This window comes from Pelobates fuscus, chromosome 9 (genome assembly GCF_036172605.1).
Source record: "Pelobates fuscus isolate aPelFus1 chromosome 9, aPelFus1.pri, whole genome shotgun sequence".
In the NCBI taxonomy this organism is placed as follows: domain Eukaryota; kingdom Metazoa; phylum Chordata; class Amphibia; order Anura; family Pelobatidae; genus Pelobates; species Pelobates fuscus.
Window position 1 is genome coordinate 146,838,524 of NC_086325.1, and position 24,055 is coordinate 146,862,578.

The 24,055-nt window shown below is 43.9% G+C and overlaps 1 protein-coding gene and 1 long non-coding RNA gene across 2 annotated transcripts in view; one reads left to right on the top strand and one right to left on the bottom strand.

Annotated features, from left to right (window-relative positions):
• LOC134573160 (uncharacterized) overlaps positions 1–24,055 on the bottom strand; it is a 201,180-nt gene that overhangs the window by 138,837 nt on the left and 38,288 nt on the right. The window lies entirely within an intron of this gene.
• LOC134573154 (uncharacterized) overlaps positions 1–24,055 on the top strand; it is a 141,034-nt gene that overhangs the window by 49,076 nt on the left and 67,903 nt on the right. The window contains exons 5-7 of the mRNA XM_063432686.1: positions 8,071–8,185; positions 8,424–8,565; positions 17,888–18,013. Of these exons, the coding sequence (XP_063288756.1) occupies positions 8,071–8,185; positions 8,424–8,565; positions 17,888–18,013 (383 nt within the window). The remainder of the gene's footprint in view (positions 1–8,070; positions 8,186–8,423; positions 8,566–17,887; positions 18,014–24,055) is intronic.

The following is a 24,055-nucleotide window of genomic DNA, read 5'->3' on the forward strand; positions in this document are numbered from 1 at the left end:
TTTTACCACAACTGATTTTGACGATACAAAATATATAATTTGAAAGTTTCAGAAGACATGCTTGTGTGTCTATGATTAAACAAGAAGTTTGGTCTTTATTACCTTTAAAAAAAATTCTTAAACGACAAGTAGCACTCTCATCCAATGAATACTGTCCAGACTTGGTTAAAGTTGTTCTGGTGATGCAAAAGTAAGAACTTATGCTTTAAAGGGACACTTTGCTGCCCAATTACAAAGTAAATAAAAAGCATATATAGTAGATGTGCCCCAAAGAAAAGTTGCATGCATTTAATTAAGCATTTTTTCCTCATTATATATATTTCTAAAAAACGCTTGCAAAAACTCCAGTTCTCTTGTCTGCAACCTTTGCAAGCTCTCCCATTCTAACCCCGCCCGGACTTTCTGTGGCTGTCCAATCAGACTTCCCAATGCAGCTCAATGAGAAGTCTGTGCAAGGCAGGTGCTCTGAGCAATTGCTGCCTCGAGTAAAGGAACACTATAACATTAGGAATACAAATATGTATTCCTAACGCTATAGAGCCCTAGTCACCGTTTAGGTGACTAGGGCCCTGTTCCGTGGTGAATAGAGTTGAGCGGACACCTGGATGTTTGGGTCCGGCGAGTTCGGCCGAACTTTGAAAAAAAGTCTGGGTACGGGATCGAACTTGACCCCGAACCCTATTGAAGTCAATGGGGACCCGAACCTTTGGGCACAAAAATGCCTCTAAAATAGTCCTGGAAAGGGCTAGAGGGCTGCAAAAGGAAGTAAAATGGGGGTAAGAGTAGGACAAGTGCCCTGCAAACAAATGTGGATAGGGAAATCACTTAAAATAACATAAGCAGCCGCTTAGTACATAACTCCCTAATTCCCACGGTATTAGGGAGCTATCTACCAAGAGGCTGAAAGACCTAAATTGGTCTTTCAGCCACATTTACTAATACTAAGTAAAGATTACTTAGTATTAGTAAATTCAGCCCCTACTCGCTATACCGCGAGTAGGGGCGTGTCTAGCAAACAGTGAGCAGCCAGTGACTGCTTACTGTAAAACCGCAGTTTTTATTTATGACCTCCACCCACTGCTCAGGGGTGGGGGCCAGGGCGGACAGTAGGTTGTCCCCCCCCCCCCCCAATTTTTATTTATGACCCTCACCCACCACATAGGGGTGGGGGCCAGGGGGAGAACAATAGGTCCCCCCCCTTATTGATATTTAGGGCCCCCACCCACCGCTCAGGGGTGGGGGCCCGGGGGGGGGGGACAATAGGTCCCCCCCTATTGGTATTTAGTGCCCGCAACTGCCGCTCAGGTGTGGGGGCGGGGCAGTAGGTCACCCCTTTAGTTTAAAAGCCCCCACTCACGCGTCGCGGGTGGCGGCTCAGGAGGGGGGAATGTTTTGTTTTTTGTTTTTTAACAGTGAGCAGCCACAGGTGAGTAGGGGCATAATTTAATAATACTAAGTAACCAGCTTATATAGAGGCTGGGTCACATGCTGCACTGGCCAATCACAGCCATGCCATTAGTAGGCATGGCTGTGATGGTTTCTAAGGGCACACAAGTCAAACGCTTGTTGATTGGCTGCCCTGCAGCCTTTCAAAACGCATCATTAAATCGCCGAACACCAAACTCCAACCCGAACATACAGTGATATTCGGGTCCAAAAAAACCATAATGTTCGGTACGAACCCGAACTTTACAGTCCGGGTTCGCTCAACTCTAGTGGTGAATAAATGGTTAATTTAACCATTTATTTGCTTACCTTAATCCAGCGCCGGGCTCCCTCAGCACTGGTGACCTCTCCTCATCCATCTACGTCAACTGCCGAGTGGAGCCGAATGCGCATGCAAACCCGCCCATAGGAAAACATTACTCAATGCTTTCCTATGGGGATCTTTTTTGACACTGGACTCCGTAAGAACGTCCAGCGTCAAATAAGTGCGATTTACTCCGTGTAAATCGTGGAAGTGGCCTCTAGTGGCTGTCAGGGAGACAGCCACTAGTGGCTGGATTAACCCTGCAGTGTAAACATAGCAGTTTCTCTTAAACTGCTATGTTTTCAGCTGCAGGGTTAAAACTAGGGGACCTGGCACCCAGACCACTTTATTGAGCTGAAGTGGTCTGGGTGCCTATAGTGGTCCTTTAAGCTCTACAGAGCTAAACAAACCAGGAAGTAACGTGAGCTAAAGTCAGGGATGTGTAACCAGGTTAATTTATAAAAGGTGTCAATTTCTATTGAAATCTGCACTTTCTACAAAATGTAAAAAAAACAGGACACACTCTTTACACATAACAATTTTAAGCAAGATAAAGTGCTTAAGGGGTTTGGAGTGTCCCTTTAATTTTATTATTTTATATGGCAAAAAATCCTAATGCTTTAGTGTTCCTCATCCTGTAAATCATGGCTGAGAGCCAATGTGCCAAAGCTGAGCTCCTTGATTTTAGCCCTTTTTAAAACTATATTTAGATGCAGTGCTTTATTTTTTTTATTCTGCCTAACTTTATACGATCACCTGCTACTTACTGAGTGATGGGGCGTTTAAATTAGAAACTGAACAGAGTAAAGGATGCTCATTGTCTTGAAATCAGGCTCTCCTATAACAGGACGTGGGAACATTGCTGAGCAGGTGATTGATGTTTGAGGACCTTGAAGTCTGATGGACAAGGAACAAGTGGACTCTTTGTGATTGCTGGTTCAGAGGCTTTTCCAGATAGTCATGACTTAAAGGAGCACTATAGGGTCAGGAACACAAACATGTATTCCTGACCCTATAGAGATAAAACCGCCATCTAGCCACCCTGGTCCCCTCATGCCTCCTTAAATATAATAAATCTTACATGTATTCAAGTCTGCAGCTGCATGCTTTGTGCCTGTTTCCTTTAGACCTGCTCACTGCCTGTTGACATCAGCAGAAGTGGTAGCCTGATCCAATCACAATGCTTCCCCGTAGGATTGGCTGAGACTGACAAAGAGGCAGATCAGGGGCAGAGCCAGCACAATTCAAACACAGCCCTGGACAATCAGCATCTCCTCATAGAGATTAATTGAATTAATATGAGGAAAGTTCAGTGTTTGCATGCAGAGGGAGGATATACTGAATGTTTGGATGCATTTTAGGCAGCCATGACCCAGGAAGGATCTCTAACAGCCATCTGAGCAGTGGCCAGTGAAGTTATCACTAGGCTGTAATGTAAACACTGCATTTTCTCTGAAAAGATAGTGTTTACAGCAAAAAGCTGTAAAAAAGGTAATGATTCTACTCCCCAGAACAAATCCAATAAGCTGTAGTTGTTCTGGTGACTATAGTGTCCCTTTAAAGGCCAAATACGAGACACCTCCTTATGAGATTCAAAGGTATTTGTAAGAACACTGTCCCAGTGAGCATTTTTTCACGAGGCTAGTTTGCTCACTCCTGCCGGATGATTTGTTGGGAGGTAACAACCTGAACCTGTTGCCTCCGCATTCAGCACCTGTGGATTGCAATGACTTTACCTGTAGATGGGTCACGAGACATTGTGGTTACTGGATATTTGACAATTCTGACTTGGTCTGGAATATCTTCATTGCACTTTGAGAATTACAACATCTCAACTTTCAGTGTCCGCCCCCCATTCTAATCCTGTGTGAGCAATGCCAGCTGCCCCCAATTAGCTGCAGAAAGCTCATGGAGTGAAATATTGCTGGGGAGCTGTGGGATCTCTCTCATTCCAACCTGAAGGCTCTTTACTCACAACCCGTATGCTGCATGATAAATAACGTAGTTCATAGCTGTAGTACAGGCTGTCTCATCATATGGTAGGAGCAATGTCTAAAAATTGGTATTTGCGCCATAACTTTGCATGGAGTGCATTGGTACTTGTAGTATTCGTTAAGGTACTTGTAGGGTCCCTTTAATGTATTTTTAAATCAATGTAAAAAATAGCACATCCTAGTAAATTCATCCCAAACAGATAAAGATCTAATGGCATTGTGTGGAGTTTTTTCTAACGCTACCATACCTTAATACCCATTCAAATTCACATCATGCCAAGTGACTGCAGGAGGGCAGAGTAAGCATCATGCTAAAGGTACCGTGCAGAACTTTATTATCTAAAAGCGAGTGGGGATACCAATTACTACCCAGGTATCATGCTGCCAGACTGGTCCTTGGGTGACGACTGGCTGTCCTAAACTTCACCTCGATACACAAAACAAGCCTTTTAAACGCTTGACTTTTTCCTTACTACATCTTCTTAATTCTAGTTCTGTTAAAGATCAGCTTTCGCTGGGTTTATTCACTTAACACCAAACTGTAAAAAATTTAAGTCCTGATTGCTAAATTTAGGCAACAGTAACTGGTGAGGGGGGGGAAACAAAAATCTCCAATTCGGCTATAGTTAAAGCTCTGCTATTTTAGGTTAAATCTTGCAATTCAGTTGTCACTCTTGTACGATTTGGTGTTCTAAAAATAAAACCAATAAATTCCAGTGTTTTTTTTCCCCTTTTCAATTCTACGAATACCATTTATTTGGTCATTGGGAAGGAAAAGTGAAAAAGCAAAGGAACCAATCTGTACTGTAAGTGGTGTAATCGTTAATTCCGAACCTTGGCTCTGTTCACGGAATGCAAAGATGACTGTTTAAAGCCCCTAGTCAGTCTCTTGTACTATAAACAGTTAGATGTAGACTCCCCTCCCGGGTGCGAGCTTAACATCTCTTTTTTTGAACACGCTTCCTTATGAGGAGAAGAATTCCTTTACAATGCCATACTCAGAGAGATCCTGCAACGATCCCGCTGCCTGATGACCCAGTAAGGATTGAGGAACATGCTGCTGTAATTTGTAAAAATCACCTTCCATCTGCCCCGCTGCCTTCTGTGTTATCTCCATGGTAACTCCAGCATAACTTTTGGCCAATAGAAAGTCTAAAGAGCATCGTTTTACTAAGTGTAATGGGCGCTGTTTATAGAACACTTTAGAACGTTTCATTAGGGACAGATCACTGCCAGTGGTAAAATACATATTGTATTTCCTGTGCCAATCCTAGTGTTAAAGAGCGAACAAAGCTTCAAGTTGCATCTGGATTGCTCTGGATAGGACTATGGATATTCAGTGTACTTTATATATTTTTTTAATAGAAGCTTATTGTTCTCTGCGTTGATTTGTAATTTTTTTTATTATAGATTTTTTTGAAGAGTATTTTTAAGTATTTGTTGCAATGATATTTAAGTGTCATAAATATGAATTAATTCTGTACCTTCCACGGAGTTCTGTTTTGTATGCTAGAAGCTGCATTACAATGCAACTGTGAGGAATCCTAATCTTATCTATTTTGGAACCAGCACCGCTGCATGCCTGATTTTCCCTTTATTAAAGGATTACTCCAAATGCCATGATCACTTCTGCTTTTAGAAGTGGTCATGGTGGTAGGAATCCGTATGTGCAATGTTTCAGCTTGAAACGCTCCATATACAGAGATATCTGCACTTTTGTGTTGGGGATAAGTTGCGGCGCATGCGACTCTGTTCCGGCTGCCTAATATAAAGTCTGTGCTAAAATTACGTTTGTTGTCAGCGCGCAATGCACGCTAGCGATAGACGTTATCAGCTTCTATCACTACAGGCAGTGATAAGAGCGCGCATGCAAGACTAGAAATTTCAAAGTTCCCACTCCTCCTACCTCTGTGTTTTTTTTTGTTTTTTTATTATATATTTAAATCCCTCTTTCCTCTTCCTGACTCAGAGCACGTGCATGCGTTCTGAGCTGGGGAGAATGGTCCCAGGAAATGCCTCTCTATGAGAAGTATTTGACTGGACCTTGCTAGAGAGGCAGTGACGTCAGACGGGGGAGTAGGGACCTTCGCCTCGTGTTGGATTCCAGGTAAGTTTATTCTTAGTTTACCGAGGCACACACACACACCTAATTGCTCATGTCGAACAGGGCATTGCAAATGAAACAATAGATTTACAGTGTTTAACAAACAACAACAAAAAAAAACAACTCTGAGGTTTGTGAGCAAAGTAAAATATTCAAAGAAAGCAATCATTTAATTCCATAAAGAAAACATTGAAACCTTCACAAGCTTGCAAATTCTAGCTTGTGGTTACCCAATTAACTATTATACTTTGTTAGGCAGTGTTTACTTCCTTCCCACGTACCATCGCTTTATGCTTGAAAAGGCAATCAGTGCCAAGCACTCAAATGACCCCCCCGGTCCAGTACAAACCCTGTAAGAATCAATCAGTCATGCATTCCTCCATATATAGAAATCATTATTCTTTATTTAGAAGACTGTATATAGGTAAAGCTTCAAATTGTGACAACTCCAGAATGTATAGCAATTCTTTAATTAGACATGTGTATGCAGGAAAATTGCCTGTTTGCTGTTTTATTCCATGTAGACTTGATAAAGGGAGTAACTCTTGAAAGCTTGTCGCTACACACTTCTGTTATTTCAATATAAAAATGGTAATTACAAGAAACTGCAATACTTCATTATTTTACATCTACACTTACCTGAATATATATAGATATGTGTACAAAAGAGATACGGAGTGACTGCTCCCTCTCTGGACCTGGTGCTGAGTTAATCGAGGAATCTTCTGAGCTGTCCAACTGACTCTTGGCTTCAAGCAGTGACTCGTAGCTTTAAGTACACTCAGTGGTTCATTAGCTGCAACTGCTATGCGCAACGCTATATAGTATTATAAAAACAAGTCAGACTTGTCACGATTGGTAGGGAACCCAACACAGACAGGACACAACAGACAGAATTGCAATACCGGTCCTTAGAATGGCCGGGCCATGCAAAAGAATAGTCGAGGAAATCGAGAGACCGAAACGAACAGACAAGCCAAGGTCAGAGAGCAGAGAAAACAGAGTAAATGTAAGACAAGCCAAAGTTCGGTAACCAATTAATCAGAGTATAACACGCTATTGGGCTAAACAAAGACCATAACAGGGCACTGAGGCAAGGGGGGGGTGGGTGGAAGGTTAGCTTAACCCCTTAAAGACCAAACGTCTGGAATAAAAGGGAATCAGGACATGTCACACATGTCATGTGTCCTTAATGGGTTAAATACACACATTGTGTGTCTGATTGGCTAACCTCCAATTAGTGTTAACCACAACACATGGAAGGTGTTTGTTCACTCTTTTGTGGTCTCTGAGGTCATCACTGTGTTTCGGGTCACATGACCGGGTCTGGCACACATATAAGGATGATGCTCTGGAGCGTGCAACATCAGAAACACTGAGTCTGGATCACGGCGGCGGGGTCCAGATGGCGCTGCTCACGGTGACTGGGTAAGTAAGGCTGCCACGAGCGGCCCGGAGGCAGAGACCTGACAAGACTCCTAAGTCACACAAAAACATTCTTTTAACCATTCCGATTCCATAATAAAATGGTTCTGGGCATGGTTCTTTTTGTTTAGTTGAAAATTGTTAGATATTGGATGCAGTGCAGCCAGAGAAGGACTATAATCTCACCGGGCACTATGGAGGTTCACAGTTTGTCCTCCTCAATTTTTCACATAGGTGTGGTTAATGGGGCGAAGCAAGTTCGTTGTTCCGGGGTCCCTGTCTAGCCCTAGCTGCCACCTTGGATCAATTTATGGTTAATCTTACTCTGAGCGTAGCAACCACTGAACCATATTTACTAAGAATATACAGAGGATCCGCACCTGCAAACCTTTCCTTGGTTTTATAGTACATGGGAGAAAAAAACAAAACGTATCTTCAACTTCTCCCAGACACACTAGTGAACGAACATGATAATATACATTACACCTTCATTCATGCCACTGGTGAGTATATGGGGTGCGATTGGTCGACTTCCAGCGTCTGTGCTCTCTGAATGGTTCTGTGATCTCTTTTACTCCCTCACTAAGAAAAACTGCATTCCTTACCCCAAAAGTGAACTTGTTATTTTGATATTTTTGGATCTACACTGTGAGATTTGACAATGTATCAAGGGATCCATCTAATATCTCTAACCTGTTGTAATCTCTGCCACGGGAATTAATCTGATCCTTCCTCTCCTGTCATCGAAGTTCTTTCACCTTTTACTGATTAAATCTTGTTTGTTTTTTTCTCTTCAGTCGAAGCAGAACACTTATGGAAGGAAAGCCTGAAGCTAAGGAATGAGTGTCAATCTCTTACCAAGGAAGCAGCTGAACTCTTGTCTGTATTCAGCCAGCAGCGTGTAGGACACAGGTAGACCTTTTATACTCAACTCTGGTCGAATAGCTACTGCTGAACTTATTTTAGTATTGGTTTCATAATATGGCAGCAAGGTTCCCCAGGTAAAGCAGACATTTTCAATGTCATTAGCAAAGTCCGTCGACATTTTAAGAGACTGGTGGAGCCCTTGGACAGAGCTAATGTCTTAAAACCTACTCACGAGATGAGAACCAAATTTTTGATCATACACCGTCCACCGCTTCTCTTTCAGGCATAGAGTGGAACAAAGTGCAGATAAACATGCGCAAGAAGTACGAGGACGCGGTCCAAATAACACTAAACAGAGGAAAAAGGAGGCGCTAAACTTCAGCATTAACGCTAATACTGAACAAGTCAACTCCAAGAGGCTAAAGGTATGTTTGTTAATGGACGATTATCAGATCCAGAACCTTGCAGGTTTGAGTTAAAAGGCCAGTGGGTGTGAATACAATTATTTACAATTTTCTAAGCAATGCATTTAAAGGGACACTCCAGGCACCATAGCCAGTTTAACCATGTATTATAGTTATGGTGCTAGGATGCTGTCCCTGATTTCATACCCTTCAGTTTTGCCATAATCTGCCAAGATAGTTATTTTTAACTGAGCCAGGAGCTTTGTCAATCAGAGACCTGGGAATTACACGCTCCCAGCATGCATAGCATAAATGGATGAAGTGCTGTGGCACTCACGGTAGTCAAAGGTTCGAGAGTGAGAGAGACTTTTTGGGAAACCTAGCATTTGTGATGTTGAGTTGAGAAGGGATACCTTGATTGGAATAAACAGTCCACCAGAACTCACCTTTACCTGACTGGCTAACAGGCTAAAAAGCTGTAATGTAACGATTTACAACAATCAGTGAATGTATTTATGTAGCCCATCTTCTTCTTTTTAGGTTCTGATATTTAGCAGTTGGCATAGTGTTCTACCTTTGTGCATATCCAACATTCTTTTTCTATGAACATAAACAGACTAAAACCAAGATTTACTTGTACTTAATCTGTTCATTTGAGAATTGGGGTTTGCTTTACTCTGAGCATCCGTGCTGTGAGTTTCATGATTGTTGTAAGACTGGCATGTAAGCCGGCTATATGGTTACTAGCAAACAGATGCCATTACTTGCTTACGTACAAGACTGTATATATCCAGTGCTATACGTAATTCTAAACAAACAAACAAATCGAAGAGTGTACAAGTGCAGTACCACATATAAAAGATACAGGTATAGTACCCACTGGTAAGAATGTATGTGATTTATATATTTGATTTAAATCCTTATTTAAGTCACTAGTCTGTAAGACGCTATTTAAATCGTGATTTTTAGACCTAAAGACTCATTCTTGCTGGTTGTTATAATCGTTAAAATTTCAACCAGATGAAGAATTCATATTTAGAATATTAACTCCAGATTAGTTTAACGGTTATATCAGAATTGATTTTATTATACACCATTACAAATATACTATGATGAAATTATTGCCACTATATGTAGTTCAGTGGGTTAGTCACTCGTGTTTGGAGAATGATTTCAATTAAAGCTGTTCGTTGTGTGATAATAATAATAATAATAATATTAAGGTATTTTTGTGAGCTTTGTATGTTTATTTTGTAACATTTTTCTGTGAAAAAGTAAAGACCCAAGTTTAATTCACATGGTTTAAAGTGGCTCTGTAACTTTTCAGTATTTCGTAAAGAGATACTATTAGCATCACTAATGCAAGCCAAAGATACAATAAGGCAAAGTAGGGACTACTTTGTCTTATGCACAAGCCTGAGGTTGACAAAAGACGGGGCTCCACTGTCAACTTTTGTCCAATCCCAGCAGCATCACAAGTGATTTCTGGGGGATACAGTCATCAATCTATGGAGGCTTCAACAGTGTTCCTCCATAGATCTCAGTGGAGCGCTTGGAGCTGAAAGGGGTCCCCCGAAGAATTTTGCGGTGGCAACAAGAAACCGCTTCAGGTAAGTAAAACCTATCATCCTCTGCACCCCGAGGCCACTGGACTCTAACTAACTAAATCTGCCATATGCAAAAATCATTGAAAGTAAAAGATCTAGTTTAATGGAACTAATTTACCAAAAAAAAGAAAATAAATATAAATATATATTCTGGATTGCCCTTACGGGTGGGATCAGTCTGATATGCTTCGGAATATTTTCTCTCTGTAATGGCACAAGTGAGAAAAAACTATTTTGAGACCAGAGCGGGGATTTACCAGACTGCCACTAGAAGGGCTTCCTGCAGTCCAGCATCCTCTAAAACCCAGAGGAAAGTATTGAACCAATATTTTCCCATGCGGAAGACCCAAAGAGCGCCTCTGCGCATGTGGTCCCTCTGATCTACTTACATCGCCAGATGAGGAGCGCGACCCGGTGCTGAGGAAACTTGGCGCTTTAATTATTGGCATTTATATAGCGCCAACAGATTCCATAGTGCTTTACAATGTTATAAGAGAGGGGATTTAACTATAAATAGCACAATTACAAAAACTGACAGGAACGATAGGTTGAAGGAGAGGACCCTGCTCAAGTGAGCTTACAGTCTATATTTATTTCTCATTAGAGGGACACTATATTCACCAAAAGAGCTTAATGAAGCAGTTTTGGTGTATAGATCATGCCCCCTGCAGTCTCACTGCTCACTTCTCTTTTGGCTTATTACTATTTAGAGTTGGTCCTTTGTATTATTACCTGCACCTAATTGCTGTAGCCCGAGGAGTAGGCGTGAAAAGGATTCAGCAAGTCCTTTTAAAAGAGTCGGTAGACACAGTGCACCTGTCGATGGCCCCAGATGAAGGTGCATTGTTTAGCACAAAAACGCATGTCAGGCGTTCTCTCCTTTGTGTGTTTTTTGCCCTGATTTATTTAGAATTTTTAAGGGTAGGGCACGTTTTATAATACATGATTAAGTTGTTTTCTTTTCTTTATTTAGCTCAGTAATGAGGGTTAGCTGACCTAGGGTGGTATGCAGGAGCCTTGTGGCTATCCGGTATGATGTCATTTTCTGCTTAAAGATACAGTCACTATAGTGCCCTGAGGGTGCCCCCACCCTCAGGGACCCCCTCCCGCCGGGTTCTGGTGTGAGGAAGGGGTTAAACCAGGGCCGGCGCTACCTGTAAGGCGGACTAGGCAGCCGCCTAGGGCGCCCCTTGGGAAGGGGCGCCGCCAGGAGCGCCGGCCCTCCTAATGCTGCAGCCGCCCGAGCGCTCTGTAGAGAGCCTCAGGCGGCTGCAGCTTTGCCCGGGCTGGTGCGTCCATGAGGGCGCACCGCCCGGGCACAGCATGAGGAGAGGGAGGGGGCTGACAGGAGGGAAGCGCTCAGCGCTCCCTCCTGTCACTCCCTCTCTTTAGCGTGACCGAGCGCAGTATAGTCCGCCGGTACAGGGAGCATCTGTCTCCTGTACTTGGACGGACTAACAGGAAGTGAACACTGGTGTTCACTTCCTGTTAGTCCGCCGGGTACAGGATCAAAAGCTCCCTGTACCCGCGGACCATGATACAGAGCTCGGCCACGCTACTATAGAGGTAGGGGAGGGTGGGGGGAATAAATAGAGAGGGGGGGGGGGGATAAATACATGGAGAGGGAGGGGAGGAGGAGAAATCAATGAAGAGGGGGGGGGGGAGAAATAAATGGAGAGGGGGGGGGAATAAATGGAGAGGGAGGGGGGGAATAAATGGAGAGGGGGGGGAGGAGAAATAAATGGAGAGGGAGGGGAGGAGGAGAAATAAATGAAGGGGGGGGAAATAAATGGACAGGGAGGGGAGGAGGAGAAATCAATGAAGAGGGAGGGGGGGGAGAAATAAATGGACAGGGAGGGGGGAGAAATAAATGGACAGGGAGGGGAGGAGGAGAAATCAATGAAGAGGGAGGGGGGGGGAGAAATAAATGGACAGGGAGGGGGGAGAAATAAATGGACAGGGAGGGGGGAGAAATAAATGGACAGGGAGGGGGGAGAAATAAATGGACAGGGAGGGGGGGAAATAAATGGACAGACAGGGGGGGGGATAAATGGACAGGGAGGGGGGAGGACAGGGAGGGGGGAATAAATGGACAGGCAGGGTGGGGGGAATAAATGGACAGACAGGGAGGGGGGAATAAATGGACAGACAGGGAAGGGGGAATAAATGGACAGGGGGGGGAAATAAATGGACAGGGGGGGGAGGAGGAGAAATCAATGAAGAGGGAGGGGGGGGAGAAATAAATGGACAGGGAGGGGGGAGAAATAAATGGACAGGGAGGGGGGAGAAATAAATGGACAGGGAGGGGGGGATAAATGGACAGGGAGGGGGGGATAAATGGACAGGGAGGGGGGGAAATAAATGGACAGACAGGGGGGGGATAAATGGACAGGGAGGGGGGAGGACAGGGAGGGGGGAATAAATGGACAGGCAGGGTGGGGGGAATAAATGGACAGACAGGGAGAGGGGAATAAATGGACAGACAGGGAAGGGGGAATAAATGGACAGGGGGGGGGGAATAAATTGACAGGGAGGGGATAAATAAATGGACAGGGAGGGGGAGGGAATAAATGGACAGGAGGGGGAGGGAATAAATGGACAGGGAGGGGGGGGGGGTAAATGGACAGGGAGGGGGGGAATGGACAGGCAGGGTGGAGGAATAAATGGACAGGCAGGGTGGGGGGAATAAATTGAAAGGGGGGGGATAAATTGACAGGGAGGGGAATTGACGGGATTAGGAGGGGGAATGAGAGTGGGGAGGGGAGAAGAGAGTGACAACGGGGGAGACGAGAGTGACAAGGGAGGGGGAGAAGAGAGGGACACGCAGGGGAGAAGAGAGTGACAAGGGAGGAGGGGGGAGAAGAGAGGGACAAGAGGGGGGAGAAGAGAGGGACATGGGGGGAGAAGAGAGGGACAAGGGGGGTTGAGAAGAGAGTGACGAGGGAGGGAGAGGGGGAGAAGAGAGTGACAAGGGAGGGGGGAGAGATTGACATCCATCACACACACACAATGCACCCCTTGCACACAGAAAAACACACAATGCATTACACACAGACACACACACACAAGCAATTCAACCCTTACACACAATGTATCCCTTACACACACAGAAACACACAATGCATTCCTTACACACACTCAATGCACCCCTTACAGACGCACACACTGCATCCCGTACATACACAGAAACACTCATTGCAGCCCTTACACATACAAACACAGATTCACACAATGCATTCCTTACACACATATCAGGACATCCCCTACTCCTGTGAACAAACTAATTGGTGGAACATGAAGGTGGACCCTGGGGCCCAGACCTTGAGCTGTGCAAAGGGCCTTAAAAAAAATGGAGCCTTCTTCCTGTTCTCCCAGAACACAAACAGCCTCCAGAGAGCCTGTTCTACACCAGACCAGTGGAGCCAGACTGCAGGTAGAGCCCATCACCATCCTCATCTGATTGTAAGTAGGCAATCTAGTATATTATTCGTGGCACTAATCTCTAATTTACCTCACATTAAAGGGACACTTTAGTCCCCAGAACCACTGCAGCTTAATGTAGTGGTTCTGGTGTCTATAGCCTGTCCCTGCAGGCCTTTTAATGTAAACACGGTGGCACTGCAGCACTTGCGTTAGTTAACATGGGGCATTGTGATGTCATATCGGGGGGGGGGGATGGGGGGCGGCAAACTTTACTTTTGCCTAGGGCGGCAAAAATCCTTGCACCGGCCCTGGGTTAAACTTACCTCTTTCTCCAGCGCCGGGCGGGGAGCTCTCCTCCTCCTCTCCGCCTCCGATCCTCCCTTTCGTCTGAATGCGCATGCGCGGCAAGAGCTGCGCACGCATTCAGCCGGTCTCATAGGAAAGCATTTACAATGCTTTCCTATGGAGGCTTGCGTGCTCTCACTGTGATTTTCACAGTGAGAATCACGCAAGTGCCTCTAGCGGCTGTCAGTGAGACAGACACTAGAGGATTTGGAGGCTGGATTAACCCTATTATAAACATAGCAGTTTCTCTGAAACTGCTATGTTTATAATAAAAAGGGTTAATCCGGGGCGGGGCCTGACCGCAGAGCCGAGTGGTTGACAACCTCAGGAGCTCCGGCACAAATCCGAAAATAAAGCCACCTTTCCCGTCCAAAACGGAGACTAATCGGGTCAAAAGACCCAGCAATAGACAGGGAACATCAAGCGGAGGGCAATGATACCCGTCAAGCGGCGAAATGAGCAAAAGATACCGGACAAGCGAAGGAGGCCTACCCAACCGGTGGGAGCGGGAGAGGCGGCCGCTCTCCCCCCGCCACGGGTGAGGACCTCGGTATGGAAGGGTCCCAGTTCCCCCCCCTCTGGACCGGTGGGGGTTATCCCGGTCCACCAGCATATGGCGAGCACCCACCTTTGGGACGCAACTCAGCGCCACACCACACAGTCTGGCCCACGAGGCCCAGCCAAGATGGCCGACGGTGGGGTTACTGACCTGCAGCAGCAAACCGCTGAGGAATGGGCGACGGCCCTCAAGGCTAAATTTGATGCTGTCTGCCTGCGCTTCTGGGAACGAATGGAGGCAAGGCGCTCACATCCCAGACCGATGCCTTCTTCACCGGCAAAGAATCATAGCGCACCCCCTAAAAAGCAGCCGGGACACCCATGCACAGCGCTGCCGATGCGGAGGAGCGTGCAGGGCGCTGGAACTCAGCAGATGAAGCGACAAAAGGGCATTACCCGCACGAAGCGGCCTGTTGGAAGCCATGCAAAGGCACCACAGCCACCCACGGGAAGCTCCGGCGGACCGTCCACCACCTTTCAGGGCCACAGATGCCCACAACCAACATGGCACCACAATCAAAACGGAAGCCTAAAGTCATCTCCCGCTCACCGCACCGCCGGCTCCACTAAGGCAAGACTGACGAGCAGGGGCGAACGACCAACCGGCACACACCCAGCTAACACCAAACCTGCATTACAGCCCGGATCAGGGACGATACAGCTGACCAGTGCTTACATGTGCAAGCCTCCACACCGATGGCAGATCTCTCGGACGGCGTTGTGGGACTTTGCAACTCACCTACCAAGGTCTCTGCACTTCCCGTTGATGGGTGTCGGCTGATCGCGGATGTGCCTTCTGCTGCACAGGTCACGCCAGAAGTACCTGATATGCCGGACCCGATTGCCTTATTGACTAGGGACATGGTTAAGTTTGATGCTTGTTTGCCTTATGTTCTCCAGCTAATGACAACCTGTCCCCCCTCTCCCTCCATGAAGCGTAGGAAATATACGTCCCTTGTTCATCCCCCTCCCTAACACACTAGCACGAGCAGCGCTGTCTAGCATTAATCTCAAATTATATTTCCAAGCCACACATACTACTCTGTTGGTTCCTCAAATATAAAACCTAAATCATACCAAGCGTGTTACAATATTACAGTGCCTTATCGTAAAGGTTAAGTTGGATGTTTTGTTTAGCTAGACAATAACCGATAACTGTTGTACCCTGCATAAATATAGAGAGAAACTTGTGTGACTATGCATGCCACTGTTTAAACTCCATTATATGCTGATATATGTTGATGCAAGCTGCTATGACTATTGTGGAAACTTTGTGGTTCATCTTAAAAATGTGCCAATACTCAAATGTCATACTTGTAAAAACGCTTTTTCTCAACAAAACTTAAAAAAATTGTGCAGTATATTCGTATGCCATGCTTTGAATGTTATGCCTGTTTCCGCTTACGAATACTATTGTGGCTGAATAAGCCTACTGTCATACCATGCACAAAAAAAAAAAAAAAAAAAAAGGGTTAATCCTAGAGGGACCTGGCACCCAGACCACTTCATTAAGCTGAAGTGGTCTGGGTTCCTAGAGTGGGACATTCTATATGAGTAGCTTTTGGCATGTAGGAGCCGTGTGCTCTGAGCTATTAGGAGCCTTCAATGTTAGATAGTGTTTTGTTGTTATCCATATACTCAGTTTGGGCCCCTGGAATAAATCCTTAGAAATATTAAGTTATTTCAAGGACATTAATTAAAATAATATTCTAATATATAGGAACTTGTTTGCTCCAAGATAATATGATTTTTATTGAGACATATATTTGTTGCTGTTATTCTTATGAAAAGAAACAAAGGGGATTTTAGGAAATTATTTTTCCCTATCCCCATTTTAATTTAGACTTGTATACTATTTGCTGCTATTAAAGGGACACTGTAGGCACCCAGACCACTCAGCTCATTGAAGTGGTGGTGCAGTGTCCCTTTTGCACTTAGTGCTGCAATGTTAAACATTGCAGTTACATAGAAGTTTTACAATGCAGCTCTAAGTCTGCCCTCCGTGGCTGTCTACCATACAGCCACTAGAGGGGTTCCTGAATTGAAACGGACCTTTGGTCCGGTATCTGACGCCGGACGTCCTCACGCTCTGCACGAGGAGCTCCAGTGTCAGATTTTCCCCCCATAGGAAAGCATTGATTCAATGCTTTATTATGGGGAAATCTTATGGGCCCACATGCGCCTTAGACTCCGCTCATCGCAGAACGTTGAAGGAGGCGGAGCACAGAAATAGCTGAATTTCTAAGCTGACCATTGCAGTTTTTCAAAACAAATGACACATTGAAGCTTGGTCTAGCACAAGATCACATATTTCAATTACTCCAAAAATACCCAAATTCTATGCCTAACATAATTTAACCTTAATCCTAATCTCAATCCTAACCCTATAAATAGTGTTAGAAGGATTGCAGAGGAATTCCGTTGCTGGTCGCAACACTAATCCAAACCCTAATCTGAAACCTAATCCCACTCCTAAAATGAATTCTAAATATAAACCTAATACTAAATCCAATATTTATTCTAAACCTAATTGTATTCCCAAATTTAACCAAAGGTTTCCCTCTGATAATATCAGTACTGATATCAGCAAAGGGAATTTTAAGCTAAAACAGAGTGGTATGTTGCTGCCATCTCCTGGCTATTTTCAGTATGACAGCTTTATATCTTTAACATCGAATATAGTATGCCCAATGCATTGCGATCAGTGTTAGGCAACTGACAAAGCACAGCACGAATCAAAATGCCCTTGGGGCATGGAGGGAGACCATCCAGGGCCTGTTCAGACCTAGGGGGACTTTGAATAATCAGATCCAGTGAGAGAATCACTGTGACTGTGCTTCATTGCTTAGGTCCAGTGTTCTTTATGGAGTTAAAGGGCTATATGCAGTACTGACTTTCAGCACTACATTCAGTTCATCAAAAAGGCTGGGGCCACTAAAAATGGCCCCAGCTGATAAAGGGGAGCCCCAGGTATCTATTGATACATGGGGTGCCTGGTGTGAGCAGGCATTTAACCTTGCTCACACCGCATTGTAACAATGGGGATTTCAATCCTGGATTGCAGCGATCACTTTGAGCTCTGCAAACAAAGCATTGGTCACTCTGTGGCCTCTAATTCTGGTCCAGCTGAGAGAGGGAACCCATATCTGGGGTTTGTCCGTACCAGCAGGGATTTAACCCCTACTGATACTTTTACTGCATGATGGTCTATGATGACACTTCATGATGGCAAAGACTATCATATGGTCCTTAAGTGGTTAATGAATCATTGTATGCATTCTTAGATGATTAAATTTGCTCTTAATTCTAATACTTTGGAACACGTATCCAGCTGTAAAAACAAACAAACAAACTTCTTTATGTTACCAGTTAAATTGTTTAATTCCTGTTTCTTTGCAAATCATGGACAGGGAGAAGACCAGATCCAACAGTTGTGTAAAAAGTATAATTTTCTGAGACAGGAGGCACCTGAGGTAATGAGGGAGCTGAATTCCTTGCAGGAAGAACTGAAGAGCCTCCCCCAGCTACAGAGCAAGGTAAGAGATTTGCCGTACAGGTTCACAGAATGGTGTGTAAACCAGTGGTCTATGACCGTTACTAGGTTGGAACCGACCGGTACCTCTCAAGCTTTTGCTAAATTCTCAAACGCAATACGATTGTAGTACTGCTCTTTACATACGGGCCTTCTCCGGGACTCTCTATTTTGTCTTCTCTGCTCTATAAAAGTTTTTTCCCCAAGTCTCCTGAAAAAAAAAAAATACCCCCCCAAAACTCTCTGCAGAAAAACATATTGTTAATTGATGAACTGTCCTCCGCTCAGAAGTCTAACCTACCTCGTTCAGTTGTCCCCTACTGCTCTAACCCCATTACAATTCTTCCTCTACAGTTACATGAAAAATACCGTGTATAAATACCACATGTACTTTGAAAAGCTATCTTCCCATTCTGGGTGAACTCTTATCTTTCTTACCTCTATACCTTTTTTGGTTTCAGCTTTAAAAATAGCCCAAACATTCTACTATGTTTTTCGTATTCACATTTACTGTTTTGTTAAAGATTTCTGTGGATCCAAACTATTTGAATTTTAAGAGGTGATGTAACTGTGTCCTAGTGAGTCACCCTCCCATGTACCCCCCCAAAAGGTCCAGTTTGTTTATTTTATCTTTTTGTTGTTGTATAAAATGTTTTAGACTGTGCTATTTGTAGGATTTATCTCAGCCATTCGATTTTTATAGTGTACAAGCCTTACATTTATACATGCTTGCCAGCATCGGCAAGCATGGACTGGACAAGAAGAGGCGGAAGTTGTGTCACTTCTATAACCAAGGTCAATCATCCAGGGGTACCAAGTTGACAGGCTGCCCAGAAAGGCGACCATAAAGGGCAAAACTTCCCTTCAAGTGCTTTTTGCTGGAATTAGCGCGTTTGTAGACACATTTGTGCTGCACCTTTTGGTGCTTGTTCACCAGCTGGGCATAATTGGGACTGTCACACTGAATTTAGGACTGTTGGCAAGTGTGTATAGTGTTGCAAAACTGAAATATCTGCCGTAATAACGGATGTTTACTGTGTATATTTGTGTGTCAGGACTATGTGTTCCATGGATAAGCGAGAAAACAGAGGTGACTCATACATTAAATGCCCCCATACCTTGAAAGTGAATAAGCACATTTAATGACTTAAACCTTGCTTTTCTCTCTAATTTCCTTAGAAAAGCCAGTCATCACTCCTGAAAATAGCATTGCCACTTTTTATCAGCATATTTATCCTTCAGGCTCTTATCTGATCTTAGTAGTGTTGCTAAGTAAACCAGAAAACAAAGAGCTCGTGAAATTCTTGTTTGAATTGGTCCCTCGTCACCTCTTCATCTGTGCTGTTTACATTTGTGTGTCATCAATTAATTGTAGGTTTTTGTGCGTTACTGTGCAATAGGTCGGCACCTTCCAAATAATTTGAACTGTTTCACACATATTCCCATATAATGTATTTGAAGTACACTAGTCATGCGTTATGTGATTTGGTGTCCCTTTACAAAGCACATGTCATCTTCGCATTTTTAGAAATCAAGAGTTATTGTATTTTTATAGAATTTTAGCATCCTGGATCTGACTGCTAGAGCGATGAAAGTGATATCAATAGTAATTCTAGAATGGCGATTATGGCATTTGGGAGCAGGGTAACTGCATGTGTGGCAGAGCCATGCTGTGTCCTGGAGAAAGTCTGCAGGCAGAGATCTTCTTGTAAATATATACTTTAATCTATGTACATCCTAGCTATCTGGCCATTACAGTATACATGTTATAGCAATACCTTCCTTAACCCCTTAAGGACACATGACATGTGTGACATGTCATGATTCCCTTTTATTCCAGAAGTTTGGTCCTTAAGGGGTTAATGTAAAAACCCAGCGTAATCATGATTTTCTGACAAAATGTCTGTTTTAATATTCTCTCCATCATGACACAAAGCATACAGATCACTTATGCTTCCGATTCTCATCACCAAGTAGATCAGAGTTAAATAAAAAAAAAAAACACAAAACTATATATTCATCTTATGCACATGCAGTTGAGCTATAATAATTCCAACAGTGGCGTACCTACCACTGTCGCTGGGGTGGCAGCTGCGATTCCTGCCACCGTGGGTCAATCAGGGGGCACAGCCACTTCACTCTCTGCCTACAGGTTCTCTGCCTTCACCTCCGCGCTGAGTCCTGGCTTTCTTAGCGTTGCTGCGGTAACCACTGCAACGCTCAATTACACGTGGTGCTGGGACTCGCGGGAACAGCCTTCACACAGCAGAGGTGAAGGCAGAGAGCCTCTGCAGCACCACCGGACCACTAGGGAATATGCTGGCCCTTCCCTGGATGCTGATAGGACACAGGGAGATATACTAAGTAGTTTTTTAAAATTACATTAACAAAATAGAAGATGTTACCTTTTTTAGCCCCTATCCTACCCACCAAACACGCTCTCACACACACAATGCATCCCTACACGCCCAGTGATTTCTAGTTACGCCTCAAAATTCCAAGTATCTCAATCAAGCCCCAGTGGCACTGGCCTCTTAGCCAGGGATTGTGGGTGCAGGGTCTTTTGGTGGTTGAACTTGAGCACTGGTCTCAAATTTCCATTTACAGCTGTTGATAAGCGAAAGATGGAAAAAAGAGGGATGGTGCAAAATAGAAAGAGGTCATGGAAAAAGGGGATATAATTAAAGCTATATGGAAAAAAGAGACAAAGGGGGTGATGGAACAAAAATAAAATAAGATCTTATCGCATATTTATATTTTTCCAATATGGTCTAAAATCAAAAATAAGCTAAAGATAAAGAATATACATTTTGACTTTCTTGAATGGGAAGTTCTTAACTGTCTAATGGATGATCTGTCAGTCTCCAGTTAAAAAAGTAGAAATCTTAATAAGCTCTCAGATATGATGAATAAAGACACAATTAACCCCTTAAGGACATGACATGTGTGACATGTGATGATTCCCTTTTATTCCAGAAGTTTGTTCCTTAACCCCTTAAGGACCAAACTTCTGGAATAAAAGAGAATCATGACATGTCATGTGTCCTTAAGGGGTTAAACATTTTCCGTCCTTCGTAAAAGAATTTGCTCTGACAAATTCAGATATATTTACTTATTTGAGAGTTAAATCATGGGATATATATATATATATATATATATATATAGTGTATACATACTATATATATAGTGTGTATAGTGTGTATGTGTAGTAGACCGCTTTGTCTTGTGTCTCTTGTTGACTGTCAGGAACAACACAGGGATCCAATACACAAAGTGCAAATAAGAAAATGTATACCGGACCTTAGAGTGGCCAGACTAACGTTGGCAAGGACAGAGAATAGTCCGGGACGAGCCGAGGTCAGGGAAGCTAGAAAACAGGATAAGCGATAAGTACAAACCGAGTCACAGAGGAAAAACACAGCGTTCAAAACACCAAATATCACAAACCAGAAAGCACACTAGAGGGAACAAAGTAACTTTGAACCACAACAGGGCAATGATTCAAAGCTTTTAATAGTTTGGCTCTCTAATAGATATAGATAGCCACGCCCCCACAACTGTCGATTTCCAATGTTTCGGTCGGCCGTGACGTCATGACGTCGGCCCTGAACCTCTGTTTACAGAGGAAGGAGGCTGAGGACAGTCCCCCTCCTGTGGGGGGAGATCCACAGGCTGGGTTCCAGCCTGGGTAGAAATAACCGGTGCCCTGACATTGACAAAATGTAGGAAAATATGGGGCTTCAACTATCTCACTTCCATTACATCTTGCATTGAGTTCTGATGGAATTATGCATTATCTTGCATGCACAAGTAGAACCATGTGCTGTGCCTCACCATTAACCCCCCATCACCCTTTGTTTCCATGTATTTTTATGTCTGACTAGCCAATCCTGGTCGTATCATCCTGATTGGCTGAAAAGTCCATATGTGTTAATTGTTGCCAGGTAAATATCATCTTTAATTTATGATGGATTCTGTTTAATAGAATTCTGAACTGGATTGCAGCATTTGGTTCCAAATGACCTCATTCTGAACCATCTGGAGAGGCTGAAGTACAGGGTAATTTCATTTCCATTCAGGTGCTGTCTTTACACAACCCAGGAAGGAATACATTTTGAATAAACACTAGATTAATAATATTAATAATAAATGTTTTCGAACTCTGGCTCAGTTTCATTCAGACTTTAGTTGTGCCCAAACGTTTGAGACTAAATGATGTAATCCTGCTTAAAAAAAAGTAAATGACTGTGTTTGCAATCCTTAAAGGGACACAATAGTCATCAGAACAACTATAGCTTAATGTAGTTCTGGTGTCTACTGCCTGTCCCTGCAGGCTTTTCATTGTAAATACTACCTTTTTTAATTTTTTAGCGGTGGGTGGGGGCCCTAAATAACAATGAGAGGGGGGACCTACTGTCCTCCCCCCTGGCCCCCTCCCCTGTGTGGTGGGTGGGGGCTCTAAATAAGATTGAGGGGGAACCTACTGTCCTCCGGCCCCCACCCCTGAGTGGTGGGTGGGGGCCCTAAATAAGAATGAGGGGGGGACCTACTGTCCTCCCCCCCAGCTCCCACCCCTGCGCGGCGGGTGGGGGCCCTAAATAACAATGAGAGGGGGGAACTACTGTCCTCCCGCCCCCCCGCCCCCCGGCCCCCACCCCTGAGCGGCAGGTGGGGGCCCTAAATTTAGAATAAGGGGTGGGGACCTATTGACCTCCCCCCCTGGCCCACACCCTGCACGGTGGGTGGGGGCCCTGAATAAAAATTTAACCCCCCCATCACTCCCCTCCCCCCAAAAAATAACCCCTACCTAAACCCCTCATCCTAAAAATAATGAGGGGGGACCATAAGCTAGATACCTGTAAAAAATAAAAATAAATAAACTTACCCATTGATGTCTTCTTTCTTCTAAAATCTTCTTTTTTTCAGCCCCAAAAAAGGCCAATTAAAAATCCATAATAACCAACGCACTTTAAAAAAAAAAAATAATAAAACAAGCGGGAAAAAAAATCCATCTTCACCTGGAGAGCTCCGCACAGACTGAGCTCTGCAGGGCGAGGGAAAGGGTTATAAAGCCTTGCCCCGCCCTGCAATTAGGCTCAGAGCACTCTGATTGGTGGGTTTAAGCCATCCAATCAGAGTGCTCTAACAGGTAAGTCTCTAGATTTACCTGTCACGGCACTCTGATTGGTTAGCTTGAAATCCACCAATCAGAGTGCTCTGTGTCATTTTACTTTTATAATCTGCTGCTGTACTTGGGGAACACCTGTGGTAAATATGAATTTGCTACATAACACAGATTTACCTGTGAACGAGTTTGTGTTGCCTTCCATTATAGTCTATGGGCATTCTCTTTAGTCATTCACCATTGTTATTCTATAGAAAGCGATGATAATCACATTTAAACTCAATTTCAAAAATTGCCACTGAACTCGTAGAGTAAGCCTGCAAAAGATTTACTTGATATGTTTCAAGGTTCAGACTCCAAGTCACATATTACTTCCCATTATAGTCTATGGGCATTCCATTGTATCATTTAACTGTCATTCCATAGAAAAGAGCTATAATCGTTACTTTTTATTTAATAATCTACTGTTGTACTTGCTGTACTTGGGGAACACCTGTGGTAAAGTATAATTTGCTATGTAACACAGATTTGCCTGTAATGGAGTTTATATTTTACTTCCCATTTTAGTCTATGGGCATTCTCTTTAGCCATTCACCCTTGTCATTCCATAGAAAACATTAATAATCCCACCTAATCTCAATTTAAAAAAACACTGAATCTGGAGAGTATTGTAGCAAAAGATTTATTTAATATGTTACATCTCTAATTGAAATATTTTGTTTCCATTATTCTCTATGGGCGTTTCTTTTACTTCCATTATTCTCTATGGGCATTCCACTGCCATGTTAAAGTCTATGGGCATTCCAATCTGTCATTCCTTTTAGTATATCCCCCTGGGAGAGCAGGAGCTGTTTTGCCCTGTGCTCTCTCAGCTCAGTGGTCAGGCCCGCCCCGAAAATACTACCTTTTCAGAGAAAAGGC